The 15,813-nt window shown below is 40.0% G+C and overlaps 1 protein-coding gene across 7 annotated transcripts in view; it reads right to left on the bottom strand.

Moving 5' to 3' along the window:
• The window catches only part of LOC127162623 (serine/threonine-protein kinase PAK 3), a 238,896-nt gene that overhangs the window by 40,357 nt on the left and 182,726 nt on the right, over positions 1-15,813 (bottom strand). For all 7 annotated transcript variants that reach the window (XM_051105420.1, XM_051105419.1, XM_051105421.1 and 4 more), the window contains 4 exons: positions 12,863-13,037; positions 8,620-8,683; positions 6,921-6,969; positions 6,712-6,824 (listed from right to left, as the gene is read on the bottom strand). In XM_051105420.1, coding sequence (XP_050961377.1) covers positions 6,712-6,824; positions 6,921-6,969; positions 8,620-8,683; positions 12,863-13,037 — 401 coding nt within the window. The remainder of the gene's footprint in view (positions 1-6,711; positions 6,825-6,920; positions 6,970-8,619; positions 8,684-12,862; positions 13,038-15,813) is intronic.

The following is a 15,813-nucleotide window of genomic DNA, read 5'->3' as shown; positions in this document are numbered from 1 at the left end:
CTACGCTAATATTAGTCTGTTTCTCTCTTATTCCGAGGTCACATTAACCACCAGATCCAGTCCGTATCCAGATCAGATGGTCACTGCAGTCCCCCGGATCCAGTCCGAACCCAGCCCAGATGGTGGATCAGCACCTAGAGACGACCTCTACAGCCCTGAATGTCAGCGGAGTCCACATCAACTAGATGAGCCCCAGAGACGGATCCACAGTGAAGACCACATCACCTAGACGGCTGTCGGCACAAGACCATGGGAACTTTGGCCAGAGGAGAACTGGCCCCCCGACTGAGCCTGGTTTCTCCCAAGGTTTTTTTCTCCATTTGTCACCGATGGAGTTTTGGTTCCTTGCCGCTGTCGCCTCTGGCTTGCTTAGTTGGGGACACTTTCTCTTAACACAATATTGCATTTTATTTTATTGTTTTTGATTAACTACTTTTACCTAAAATGTGAGTGTCTACTGTTGCCTTTGGCATTGTTGATGTACTGTTTCCTATTTAATACTGTACAGCCGGCTTGTCACAATTCTGTATTGTTAAAGGCGGTATATAAATAAAGGTGACTTGACTTGACTTTATGTCAGCAGTGGTGTCCTCCTGTGTCTCCTACCATAGCGTCCCTTTTTATTCAGATGGCAACGGATAGTGCGAGCTGACACTGTTGTCTGCAGATCAGCTTAAATTTGTTTGGAAGTTAATCTGGGTTCTTTATCCACCATTTGATCAATCCTTCGCTGTAATTTTTCATTAATTTTGCTCTTCCATCCACGTCCAGGGAGGTTAGCTACAGTGCCTTGGACTGTAAACCTCATGATGATACTGCGCACAGTGGACACAGGAACATTAAAGGGGTCACTGGATACCCATTTTTCATAAGTTGATATGATTCTTTAGGATCTTAATAAAAATGTCTATTATATACTTTGGTTAAAAATTATCAATGGTAGTGTAAAACAACACCCTTTTAACCCAAAATCAGCTCTGCAAAAATCATCCCATTCTGGTCGAGGCTGCTTTAAATGCAAATGAGCTCTGCTCGCCCCGCCCCTCTCTTATCTCTGTAGATTGACAAGTCTGTTTACTTTAGCTGCATTTAGCTGCGTTTAGGCACTAAACTTGCTAACTAGCACATTAGTATGAAAGGCGATCGCAAAGATTCACAACAAAAAACCCCTATACTCACTTCTGCTGTAAGTGAAGCTGGATAACGAATGATTCATGCGAACATAGATGGATATATGTAGGATATATGTAGGTAGGGAGGCGCATTCCCTTCACAAACAAACGTAATCCACTGCATCTGCAGCAGCGCAGATGTTGGGAGTAAATGACGACCACTACGTTCATTATTTTTACAGATTAATTAAAAACCACTGCAAGGATTTTTACCATTACAGGTTAGATTTGTATATACACTGCCAACACACATTAATGTTCAAACAGCATGTAAAAGTGAACTTAGCATCCGATGACCCCTTTAAGATCTCTGGAGATGGACTTGAGATTGTCCATGTTTTTCCACATTTTTTTCTCTCAAATCCACAGACAACTCTTTACACTTCTTTCTTTTCTCCATGCTCAGTGTGACACACAACACAAAGGTTGAGTCAACTTTTCTCCATTTTAACTGGCTGCAAGTGTGATTACTATATTGCCCACACCTGTTACTTGCACATACTTGAAAAGCAATTATTTCTTACAATTTTGACAAGGTGCCAATAATTCTGTCCAGTCCATTTTTGAGTTCTGTGTGAAATTTTATCAAGTTTCACTTTTCTTCTCTATTTTTTGGTGTTGTTGCAGTGCAAACAAAAACAATAAGCACATGAATACCAAAACATTTGCAACTGGAACAATTTTCTGAGAGAAGTGTTGGATTTTCTGACAGAATTGCAAGGGTGCCGATATTTTTTCCCATGACTGTAGGTAGTTTTCTGTACTTCAGGTTAGGCAGAAAAGTGTAATGCTTTGCTAAATATTTTTAATATTATTTACAATTATTCAAATAGCAGTTTTGAAGATTTTTTTATGAAGATTTTTTATTATTAGATTTTTACTTTACTATATCTAGCCGAAACATTTAGTGCAAAGGAGAAAACAACACAGTACAAATATTAACAAAACATTTGTTAAAAATGGTCTCAGGTTACGTATGTAACCGTGGTTCCCTAAGAAGGGAACGAAACACTACGTCCTCTAAGGGTTGCTATGTGGAAATGCCTTAGGGTGACCAGTGTCTTGAAACATACATCTAAACACAATAATAACATTGGCCAGCGACAGCCTATGACGTCACTACCGGCGCGACCACAGTATAAAAGGGCGCCGGGAGAACGTGTCATCTGCTTCTTCATCTGAAGCTTGCGTCCAAAGCATGGCGAGGATTCTAGAGGATGCAGTGTCTTGTTCCCTTCTCAGGGAACCATGGTTACATAAGTAACCTGAGACATTCCATTTCAAGGGAACATTGAACTGCGTCTTCTAAGGGTCGCTACGGGGAACGGTTATACCCACGCTGTCATGCTGAGGGGAGTGCATGCCAAGCAAAAAGGCGAGCACTAAGTACCAACTCTACCAATGCTTAAGGAGCTGCCCCTTGAACAAATGATGGCTGTCAGTGACATTATCCCCTTCAGCCAAAGGCCTGAGCTGCATACCCAAAGACTTACCTGTAAGGGGTCAGAAATACTGGACCCGGGATAGAGCTCAGTGCTTGAAATTGAAAAGAAGATTCCTTTAAGGAGATATGGCTAAGCGCTTAGGAAAGAAATTAGGCCTGGCCTGTCACCCAGCGGCTACACTGACTCTGCATGGGTTCACTCAAGACACACAGAACATAGGTACCAACACCCTTTTTCAAAGATACATAGGTAGAGTGGGGCCCAAAGTGACCGTGGCCTGAACCAACTCAGAGAATGGGAACGAAGTCGAGCATGTAACACTTACCATACATGAATTTAGAAAAGTGCGCAGAGAACCTAGCATGCACACTTACCACCATGTGGATTATAAGAAAGTGTCCAGAGACTAGCGTGTGCACTTACCATAGACATGGATTTTAGGAAAACCGTTACTGGGAGCCTAGCCTAGAAGATGCCTCAACAGGTCCTAAGTAGCAGATGCTCAAAGGTATCACCGAGAATACATAGTTAGAGTTAGAGTGGGGCCCAAGGTGACCGTGGCCTGAACCAACTCAGAGAATGGGAACAACCTACAGGATTTTAGAAAAGTGCACAGGGTACCTAGCGTGCACACTTACCACCATGTGGATTATAAGAAAGTGCTTAGAGACTAGCGAGCACACTTACCATAACATGGACTTTAGAACGCCTTAGTACCGCTTAGCTAGAAGCGGCGTACAAATAGATAACCCTCATGTGAGAGGAGCACTTCTAGGCTTATCCAGTAAAGAGAGCATTTCAACAGGGAGGCAGAGAGGGGCCTAACAACCTGAGGTCGCACTCTAAACAGGGCTCCAGGGGATAGACAGTGAGGGCGAACATCAGATGTCCAGTTGGGGGCAATGCTTAGAGCCAACCCTGGTGAGGGGAGCATAGTATGCCCAACCAAACAGTCAACTCTGCAGCAGCTTGCTGTCTGATAATTCTGCCATGGAGCTGCTCATAGGTGATCCCTTAGGGTGAGGGAAGCACTGCCGAACTCACCATGAAAGCAGTGTAGCCACGCCAAGGGATCAGGCCCTTTCTCTACCCTCCCCCTTGGCATGGCTACACTGTGGATCCCACAGAGCAGAGAATCCAACTCTCAGCATGAGATAGAAACTCAGAAGCTCAAAAGAAAGCGGCATGCTCATAAGTGACCCTCCATGGTGAAGGGAGCAATGCTTGCTCAACCAAGAAGCAGCCTACCAGGGAGGCAGAAAGTGGCCCAACAACCTGGTATGACTTGCTAACTGAACCTCTAGATAGTGGAAGCTCAACTCTCCAAATAGGAGAGGAACTCAGACGCTCAATTATAGCAGCAGCATGCTTATAGGTGACCCTCTAGGTTGAGGGAGCACTGCAAAGCTCAACCAGCAAGAGAGAAACCTAACAGAGCGGCAGAGAGAGGACTAACAGCCTGAGGTTGCAGACTCACAGAGCTCTGGGGAGCGGAGAACTCAGCTCTCAGAATGAGAGGGAACTAGACATTCAGTTTAGGGAGCGGCGTGCTCATAGGTGACCCTCTGGAGTGAGAGAAGCACTGCAAAACTCAACCAGCAAGAGAGCAACCTAACAAGGAGGCAAAGAAAGGCCTAACAACCTGAGCTTGCTGCTCAATGGAGCTCCTGGGAGTGCAGGGCCCAGTGAGAGGAGTCCTCAGATGCTCAACTGGGAACGGCAAGCTCAAATGTAACCCTCTAAGCTGAGGGGAGCATTGCCAGGCACATGGAGGCAACAGGATGGGCCTAACAACTCGGTATGGTTGCATAAGAGTTCCTGGGAGCAGTGCTCTCAGCCCTCAGGCTGAGGTGTTCCCTACAATTCAAACTAGGAATGGGAGATGTATAGCTAGCCCTTGCAGTGAGGGGAGCATCCCTTAGCTCGATCAGAAGGCAGTCCATACATGTCTGAAGAGTTACCGCTCCTCAGAGCGAAAGCACTCAGCAGAAATACCTCTCACTCGCATGTCGGGGAAATCAATATGGAGTTAAGGAATGGATGACTCAAATCCCAGAAAGCCCCTCGAGGTGAGACATGCGTAACAGATCCTGGCAGCTTCTCGAAGCAAACCTCTAGGCAGGACGTCAGGGAGCACATCACAAAGCATACACTCCAGAAAAGCTCAGCCTAAGCGGAGGACCGGTGAGTCCCGGGGTTGCAGCGCTAAAGCCTAGCGACTTGGCCGCAGGATCCAGAAAGCATGAAGCCAAAGGCTAACATCCAGGTTGGATCCAGTACCGACGGGTGAGACATCACCACAATCAGTCGACAGATAGAGAGGTTCTGACTTTAGCAGGGGAGGTGTTCGCAGAGGTCCTACCCTGTAACAGAGTCAAAACATACAGAGTCCACATAGCACTGCAGAGAAACTAGTAGTGAGCTACATAAAACTAGCAATAGGAATATGTTTCAGAGAGAAATGGATTGAACTTACCCATCACAGCTCCTGCGCAGGTCCAACATAAGAGACTGCAATGCAAGTGCAGGAGGCTCCTGCCCAACCTTGGTCAGGCAGAAAAGGTGGTGGCTTCAGTAAGCATCAGAAAGGCTCGCAAGCCAATCCATGAGCACGGAGAGTATACATCCTCTGCAGAGAAAGGAGCTCTCGGAGTACATATAATGTGATTATCCACATCATATAATTCATTAGGAAATTACTGAAAGGAAAAAGATATCCCGTCAGTTCCTTTCCATGAACTGCCCCATGAACCGCGATTCATGGGCAAGGGCAGAAAAATTATACTGTAACCGCAATGCGCAGCATGTATTCAGCTCCCACGAGAGATAAACACACCACGAATGCATCGCAATTTCCGTGAGGCGAACGCACTCATGCAAACTTGGGTATTATAACTCGGGTAAATAGTGAAGCACTTACCTCCCGTCTCAGTAGTTCTGCGAATGCATCACAAAGAGCACAAGCCGTCTCCTTGCGAGTCAAGCACATTCAATTCATGCATATCCCTCACGAGAAACAAACAATGAAAGCTATGAGCGCATTCAAGACACCGGTCCCAATAGCGACCCCTAGAGGACGCAGTTCGATGTTCAGGGAAATTAACAAAAAAGGGAAATTTATGTATATGCTATTAAATTAACTTTATGGCTATCAAGAGAATAAAACAACTGATATTAATCGAGTTTACCATTATGATTAATCTCACTATTTGAATTTATTGCTTTTTGCCTCTAAATATACACTACCGTTCAAAAGTTTGGGGTCAGTACATTTTTATTGTTTCTTTTTTTTTTTTTTTAAGAAATTAATACTTTTATTCACCAAGGATGTATTAAGTTAATAATTAAAAGTTTATTAAAAGTTAATAATAAATAATTTACATTGTTATAAAATATTTATATTTTGAATAAACACTGTACTTTTTAAACTTGTTATTCATGAAAGAATCCGAAAAAAAAATTACAGGTTCCAAAAAATATTTGGCAGCACAACTGTTGATATTGTCCAACACTGATCATTCTAATAATAAATCTGCATATTAGAATGATTTCTGAAGCATCATGTGACACTTAAGACTGGAGTAACAGCTGATAAAAATTCAGATTTTCATCACAGGAATAAATTCTATTTTAAAGTATGTTAAAATAAAAAACATTATTTTATATTGTAAAAACATTTTGCAATATTACTGTTTTTTTTTTTTTTTTTTTTTTTTTTTGTATATTTTTAATCAAATAAATGCAGCCTTGATGAGCATAAGAGACTACTTTAAAGACTATTACAAGTCTTACTGACCCCAAACTTTTGAACGGTAGTGTAGATTTTTGTGATTTACAGTCCATTTTGTTGTGATTTATAATCCAGTCCTGCTTTAGACTGAGTATTCACATTCCATGTGAAAATGCTTTTATGAACAAACAATACAGATATTTATTTTCATGAATAAGGCCAATTAAGTAAAATAATTAGTAATACATTAAAATTATTATTATTATTATTATTATTATTATTATTGCGTTAACTGAACTATTGCAATAACTGGTAAACATAAGCATGTTAATCAGTTATTATATATTAAAACTGAAGGTTGTACCTGTCCAGGTAGTTGACTATATTAGGGTTTTTGTTTTCCCTCATCACAAGGATCTCGTTAATAATGAGCTCTTTCTTTGGCTGCTGCTGCAGATTCATTTGTTTGATTGCCACCTGAATAAAGTAAAGAGAACAGTAGTCAGCAATGACAAGGATGCCTATTTTATAAACGTGGATGCTTTCTTAAAATTGAAACATAATCTGGTTTACCTCTTGTCCTGTGGCAATGTCGATAGCTGTGTATACTGTACCAGATGCCCTGAAAACACAGCGAAGAAGCAGGGGAAAACTTATCAATTGTAGTCCTAAATTGTAATGACTCATGACATGAATCAGTGACCAACAGGGGGCAGCACTGGATGAAATTAGTTTTTAGCATTTTATTTAGCAATTAGCATTTTTTAATGCTCTCAGATCACCTACCAAGGAATATGTTCATGTTGTTTATATGGGTATTTGACATGCCCTCCGGTGAGACATGTTATATTTTCTAAAACTAGCTTTAGCTTTAATGATGTCAAATTGTTTGAAAGATTCCTTAGTATTTTTACAAATGCAGTCGCCACACCACAGGACCATTTAAAATGAAATCAATCAATCAAAAAATAAAAATGGGTGCTGATGGCTGAGTACTCACAAACAATTGGTGAGCAAGTGGCTTTAACTACTATATTCTAACATTAAATACCTAAATGGCTAAAGATTTACCGTGTAACTAAATGTTGTTCTGGAAAATTCCCACACCGAGGGAATGAATTTGTGGTATGGTTAGGATAGGAGTAAGGATTTGGGTTATGGTTAGGAGTATGTTAACAGTTAACAGTGTAACTACAAATGTTAATAACAATACACCAACATTAAATTGCATCAAATGGTTAAGTGCACAGTAATTATAGCTACTTAATATAAAATGTCTCCCATTTTTCCTTATACATTTATGTCAATTTTAAATCTAAAATCGTGATATTGATAATGTTAATGGACATTAGCATTAACATGTTAATAGGCATGTTACAGAATATGTCAATTACCCATACAAATACTAAGGAAGCAAGCAAAACAAATTGGTAATATTATTTACAGTTACTGCGTGGAGGATATAAAAACTGACCCAAATCATAGTAGTATATAAATGAAGCTGGGAAGTATTAACTGATTAATACTTTCCTTTGGAAAGTATTAACTGATCATGTCAATACATTATGTGAACACAGACCCTCTATCTCTTCCTGTCAGGGCACCAGGCCACAGATTATTATCAGGGTGTATGAATAATAGTAATAGTAAAAGGGGTACAACTGGATCAGGTGCATTCAAGTTAAATCTACATGAAAACACCAATGGACTTAACCTGAAGTATTATTTCCTGCTCAGAATACAGGCACTGCCAGCAACTGACAAGAATGAGCACAGGTCTGAAATAATTTATGCAGGAGCATAAGGGTAACAAAGAAATAAAAAAAAAAAACAAAAAAAAAAAACAATTTATAATACTTTTTTTTTTTTTTTTTTTATCATTTTGGAGCTTGACAGTAACTGGTTGTTATTAACTTCTATGGAAAAGAGCAGCAGAAACAATCTTGAAAACATCGCCTTTAGTGTTCCATTAAAAAATAAAATTAATAAATACATTGTGAGCGAATATCAGATGTCAACTGAAAAACTTAAAATACATTCAACTACTCTCTCCCTCTCTTTGGCCAGGAGCCATTTGCTGCTTTGACATTACTTTTATTTATTCTTGACTTCTTCACCCTGACACCCACCTCCCACTCTCCCTTTCTCTTTTTCTTCTTCTCTGTTTAACTGGTCTTAATCTTCTCATATCCTTATGTCTTTAAAATGTGAAATGAGAGGTGTAATCTTTGAGTTTTGGTGATGCATAGATGACGATTGTAGATAAACGTACCCTTGTCCTATTTTCTCAAAACGTGTGTATTTCTTCTTAGGATCGCCAACGCTAACAATGCTTCCTGAAAGAAAGAGGTAGGAAGATATATATATATATATATATATATATACACAACAGTTCTTTCTGGTTCTCAAATCTAAATTGGCTAATGCGATATTAGAGTCCAACAGAACTCCCAACAGCCGTTTCAACGTTTGTAATTGTATCACTCCGCTTGCGGTTCTTCTCACAGCAAGTGTCATGGTGGATGCCCAAATCCACTATAATTTTAAAAATATTAATGTCTTTGTGCCACAGAATGTAGTTTTAAGTGGTTTTCAGGCAAGAATATACTTGTTTGTAGTTCAAATATGCAGTTTGTTAAAAATAGCATCTATTTGAAAATTTGCATTGATGTCGTCGGACACGTGATCTCCATGGCGTCAGAAGGTATTCAGCGCTTGTGAATCCGCCAAGAGAAGCCTCAACTCAGCCAGATCTTCTGAAATTTGCCACTGGCTCTAATGTCTCTATAGTGGTTAAACATGAGATATAATTTGTTTTGGGCAAATCTAATGGGCAGTCTTTGATTTCATTAATCTATTTCAGAGTAAATCGTTTTGACAAAATCTCATCATGTTTATGAAAATTCAACGCTGTATATCAGAGTGCAGCCTGTGTAACATACTACTTTTGACAGAATTGCTTATATATAAGTTATTTTTAGGCAGTTATTGTGGCAGTAGCAAGGAAGGATATGGGCTCCTGCTGGAGCATCTGAAAAGAGAAAGCAGCTTCTGCAGGAGCGGGCACTGGTGCGTCATCTGAAAAAAGAACGTCATCTGAAAAGAGAAAGTGGCTTCTGCGGAAGCAGGAACTGCTGTGGCATCTGGAGAGAGAGAAGGTGGCTTCTGTGGAAGTGACACTGCTGTGGCAGCGGGACTTAAAGGTATGCGCTTCTGCAAGAGCGGACACTGCTGCGGCATCTGAAGAGAGAATGAGGCTTCTGTGGAGGTGGACGCTGCTGCAGTGTCTGGAAAGAGAATGTGGCTCCTGTGGAAGCGGGTACTGCTGCGGCAGCAGGAAGTAGCGATGAGCGTTAAATAGAGATACAGGCTCCTGCGGGAGCGGGCACTGCTGCTGCTCTGAAAAAAGAAAGTGGCTCCTACAGAAGCGGGCACTGCTGTGGCATCTGAAGAGAGAAAGCAGATTCTGCAGAAGTGGGCAGTGCTGTGACATCTGAAGAGAGAAAGTGGCTTTTGTGGGAACGGCACTGCTATGGCATCTGAAAAGAAATGGCTTCTGTGGGAGCAGGCACTGTTGCGGCATCTGAAAAGAGAAAGTGGCTTCTGCGGAAGTGTTTTTGGAATCAGAAATATGTGGGGGGGTGATTAGAGTCAATGACAAAAAGTGGGTCAGATGGGAGTTTAGCCTGCAGGTTTCTGACATGTAAGTAGGCTAAGAGGGGGGATGGGAGATCGATTATCTCCCATTAAGTTTTTTACCTGAAAATTTTCGGGTTGCGACTCCAATTGGACTGACACGAAAACAGTCGAGATCGATGTCCATGTATTCAAGAATTTACAGATTCTGCAGCATTTCAGTCTTAAAGAAATGGCCAAATATAAAAGATTAAGTGGACATTTTGATTAAATGTTGTTGAGCCAAACAAAGATTAGGTCACGCAGTTATGTGTAAAAACAATCGACAGGCCATTGGCCCCTCAGTAGGCTTTGATGTGGTGCTTAACGTACATGATATTGTTTATGGTACATTATGTTAAGTTTCTTCAACATATTACCATAAAAATAATTAGAATTATCTGATTAATCATCAGAATGATCGACCGATAATTTGGTTACCGAATAACATTTTAATCATATTTTGCTAAAATGAACGAAATGACTCGAGAAGATTAGTTCATTTTGCTGAACGAGACTCAAAGGTCCAAGTCGGTAAAATGATCCAAACTTCCCATCATTACTACGAATCACATGTAAGTTCATCGTCTGTGTACTGAGTATGGCAAAAAACTCCATCTTATTTTCTCCTGCAACTTGAGAGGAGGACATTGTTGTACCTTTCTGTTTGTAAACAGCATTTACAAACTTACTTGCACTTTCTTAGTCATTGCGCTTTCGCTTTGTAAACACTGGGTCCGTAGTTCCGCCTACGTTCCGCATGACCTTTCGACTTGATTCAGTAGTACGTAGTGTCATGAACGCCCACCCCAGAGTCTGTGCTACACGAGCTTCTGTGCTTAAAGAGTATATAAAAAAAATATTTTCTGAGAAAAAAAAACAAAAAAAAAAACAGTTTCGCTAGATAAGACTTTTCTTTCTCAGCTGAGATTGTTTAGAGCCCTTTGAAGCTGCATTTAAACTGCATTTTGGAAGTTCAAAATTTGGGCACCAATGAAGTCCATTATATGGAGAAAAATCCTGAAATGCTTTCCTCAAAAACCATAATTTCTTCATGACTGAAGACAGAAAAACATGAACATCTTGGATGACAAGGGGGTGAGTAAATTATTTGTGAATTGTTGTTCTGGAAGTGGAGCTCTCCTTTTGGCAACAACTTTTTTTTTCCAATTTTGGCAACAAATCGCCTGCTTTTTAGCGATTTTACCTGAAAATTATTTGGCAAAACTGGTGGCCTGCGCCACTAGCAGAGGCAGCCTCATGCTAGCGTCTGAAAGCAGAAGCTAGTGGCCCGGCTGCATAAGGCGCTGTGGCAGGAAGAGCCATGGTGAAAGGCTGAGCCAAAGCGGGAAGCAAGTGAGGTCTTGCTGCAGTGAGCTCTGAGGTGCGGCCAGGGCTCGCTGAAGGCCTGCCGCAGTAACCTAATGCGCAGGGAGAGCCGGATCTTGTGGGGGAGGATGGTGGAGTCAAATGCGGCGAGTTCGGGATTTAGGAGTGAAGTTGGCTGACTGCAGGTGACGTTTAGATCATACAGATCCACTTTACCCTCCACGTAAACTGTGCAGCGGAATTAACTGGCACTTGCCTCCGGCTTAATACTTTGCAGTTGGAGAAAATGTTGGCTCGGCCGAAAGATAGAAGGATGCCGGGGAAAAAGTTGGAAGTGTCGCTGATGGAGGTGAGGGCAGGCCTCGGCATTGAGGAGAGCGTGTGTTTGGTTGAGCAGAGCAGCGGCCGTGATGGAGCCTGGGGCTTGGCAGTGATGACTGGCAGAGAAGGAGTGATCCTGGGGCTGGCGGATTGCTGCGGAGGATCCGAAAATCCCGAGTATAGGTCTCGTTGTTAGGACGGGAAAAATTGGGTCTGTGATATAATGGCAGAAGGAGTGAACTGAATGCTGAAACTGCAGAGAGAATGAAGGTAAAATGGCTTAAGCTATTTATAGAGGTTCTGTCTTGAGCCGGTAGGATAGATGATGTAATTGGTACTGATGAATTGGCTGGGTTAATTATCTGAATATGCTCCTCCCGAACTTTGTTAATAAAACATCTTGTCTGTTTTAGTGCTTAGTGCTGTTGGATAATCTGGATCGCATGTGTCAAATCGAAAAAAAAAAAAATTCAAAAAAAAAAAAAAAAAAAAAAAAGATTCATAGATTGCATACAAGAGATCAGACCTGCATTCCTAGTCAAAAATCCTAATTCTTGGAATGTGGATTACATTATTGGAATTTAATCAGATTTTGCAACTAACCCCAAAGGATACTAATGGGATTGAATAAGAAAAAGTAAAAAATCAAATACGCTAAAAAAACATTTCAACTGATTTTTTTTTTTTTTTTTTTACCATGAAAGTCTATAACATTCTCTTTGATGTGGTATGGGTACATTTTATCTTACTGGGAATCACAATAGCCCTTTTAGGACGTTTAGATGATAATACATTTGGCAGATTTTATCGGAAGCGGCTAGCAGCATACAGTATTCCAGCTATTTTATCAACACTTTAAAAAAGTTACCTTGTTTTTTTTTTCTTTTCTTTCTTTCTTTCTCTGAGCTACATGAACACAACTTTTCTTTTCTTTTCTTTTCTTATGTTAGAATACCATAAGATGATTCTTATTAGGATCCAATAAGACTGATTCCAAATTATGAAATTCCGTAAGAATCCTGCACACATTCCTTTAGGATTTTTCACTAGGGTGCAGTGCAAAAATCTTATGTGCTGTTGGAGAAGAATCTTTAAAAATAGGAACCAAATACTGCAGTAGTATCTCATAACAGTTAAATAATATTATACCATCATACATACAGCTAAAGGCAACACTCTTGCCTACATACTGAGTTTTTCCAGTATTTCCTCATCTGTCATCTTGGATTTCTTCCTTTGTCGGCCAGTGTGACGGTACAGCGTACTGGATGTGTTCTCTGGCTGTACTTGAGACTCTGGAGGGGTCGTGACCTCTTTGACAGAAGCAGGAGGTGCAGCGGGCTCAATAACAGAGCGAGTGAAGATCTACAGTGATCAAGTAAAAGCAGACATGTACATAGTAAAGAGAAAAAGAAAGGGAAAAATGAGAACTGATACATGTCTTAATTGTTTCTCCTAGACAATAAAATCAAATAAAGACTTTAAAGATGCTCTATGTAGGATTGACCCCTAGTGATTGAACTAGGTACTATAGTCCAAATTCAAAATATTGGAGAGGGTTTTTTTTTTTTTTTTTTTTTTTTTTCACCCGACCCCTACTCCCCAGACTTGATGCACGCACAGGTTGGCAGATTGATGACATCAATAGGAACGAGCGCACCTGACAATGGTAAGCAGCTTATGTATACGTTGGCAATATTTGTATTGTTTGAAAATTAGAAATCACCTCGTGGATTTTTATAACTCTGAATCTGCGACTCATTTCGGAGGATGCTGCTGCGTCCTCCAGAGGTTGCATTTGTCGACCGCATACATTGAGGCGGCTCAGTTGTAACTGTAATCAAATAGACTGTTAAACCCATTATGCCGAAAACCTAAGCTCACTACTCCACAAATTCCTACTCTGGAGTTACTATTTTTACTTTTTTCCTGATGACAACACATTGTTAAAGCCCGAGACAGATCCTAATAACGCCGTGTAGCCCGTAGCTCTCTTCTTTCTGTGGACTGACGAGCCTGTTTACTTTAGCCACATTTAGGCGCGTTTAGCCGCTAAACTTGCTAACTAGCACATTATTAGGAAAGGCGATCGCAAAGATTCATAAAAAAAAACCCCTTATACTTACTTCTGCTGTAAGTGAAGGAGGATCACGAATGATTCGCATGAACATAGACGTTAACAGTGTTGGGAAGGTTACTTTGGAAATGTAATAGGTTACAGATTACAAATTATTTGATTTAAAATGTAATAAGTAATGTAACTTTTCAATTACTTTATTAAAGTAATGTAACTTATTACTTTTAATTACTTTTTGATTACTTTTCTAAATTTCTATTTTCAATTGTTAATCATTTTGAAATATTTAAACCAGACAGAGTTAACCTTACAGTAGCACTCAACACTGATTACTGTCAGACTTTCAAAATCCTTTATCACTAGAATTAAGATTATAAGTAAGGGATAATATACATTTTTATTTTGCAATAACAACTGGCTGAATGTACATTATCTCACTTATTACACAGCTGCTTGATAGATTATTTAGATGTTTTGTGTCAAAATTATTAGACACAAAACACTGATCTGAGTTGAAATATTTGAACGCAAAGCTTCCATGAAGAAATCAGTTGCTAGCAAACAGCAAGTTCAAACTAGACATTTTAGGTATACAGTTCAATCATACCAGTTTTTTATCAAGTATAGCACCGACTTAAGTTGTCCCGAATGAGTCTGAGCTGTGTAAAAATTTAATTTAAAGCACAGCCACCACAAATTCAGACTTTTTACTTATTTTTTGGGGCTTTTTATGCCTTTTATTGTGATAGGACAGTAGAGAGATGACAGGAAAGAGCTGGGAGGAGAGAGGGGAGCGGGATCGGCAAAGGACCTCGAGACAGGAATCGAACTCAGGTCACCGTGAGCGCAGTTGCACTATACGTCATAACAAGATCATAACATAAATAACATCACAACAAGAAATAGTTTAATAACTATGATACTGGATTTGAAATCAAATGTTTGCATAGTTATGACAGAAAACACTAGCATCTAACAATGCCTTGGAAAAAACAATCTTAAAAAATAAAGTTTATGCATAAACCTAAATAGGAAATTAAACAGTTATCGAATAAGCATGTGTCCTATTCTGTGTCCTAAACTCCTGAAACATTGGTGTCTCATTTTAGAGCAGTCAATGCAATTTATGAAAGAAGTCAATTGAATCTGTAAGTGGAAGTGAAAAAATTCAGATGTAATCCCCTTTGTAATCACTGGCATTTTTCAAAAGTAAGTGTAATTTAATTACACATTTTTTCTCAGTAACTGTGACTAACTACAATTACATTTATTTTGTAATTAAATTATGTAATTCCGTTACATGTAACTAGTTACTCCCCAACACTGGACGTTAGATATATGTACATCGGGGGGTGCATTCCCTTCACAAACAAACGTAATCCACTGCATCTTCAGAGGCTCAGATGTTGGGAGTAACGACCACTACGTTCATTATTACATCCAGCAACACAACATCTCAATCGCTCAATTCTTGTCTAACTTACATCCCTGCTCCAACATCAAAACATGGTGTCGTTGGACTGTTACAACCGATCTCAGGTAAGACGCTCATGTCAATCAACTTCGTGGGAGCGGCTTCTGTGGGTGTGACGCAACAATGACAGGCATCTGAGAATGGCTCGATTTGAAAATGGGATATTATTTTTACAGATGAATTAAAAACCACTGCATGGATTTTTACCATTACAGGGTAGATTTGTATATATACTGCCAACACACATTAATGTTCAAACAGCATGTAAAAGTGAACTTAGCATCCGATGACCCCTTTAACATAATTTCACCACATCAACTAATTCCTACTAGTAGCCAGGATACATCAGCTAACTAACTTTAGCCAATTACTTACATGTCAAGGAGAAAATTAGCCAACTCAGCATTCGCTTTAAAACTTTTGTCTGTTTTAAACTGTCTCCATCTCTTAATTGCATCTCCAATATTTATACGGCTTTTATTATACCGCTGATCATACACTTTTTTGGATAGATGCCGCGGCTTTTTAGGATGGGTAGAATGTTTGATCTTTAACTCTGACCCCTTTTGTTTGGTGGCTTCCATGACTGA

Source organism: Labeo rohita, unplaced genomic scaffold (assembly GCF_022985175.1).
Source record: "Labeo rohita strain BAU-BD-2019 unplaced genomic scaffold, IGBB_LRoh.1.0 scaffold_99, whole genome shotgun sequence".
NCBI classification, from domain to species: Eukaryota; Metazoa; Chordata; class Actinopteri; order Cypriniformes; family Cyprinidae; genus Labeo; species Labeo rohita.
Note: the sequence above shows the minus strand (reverse complement) of the source record. Positions and strands in the feature narration are given on the sequence as shown.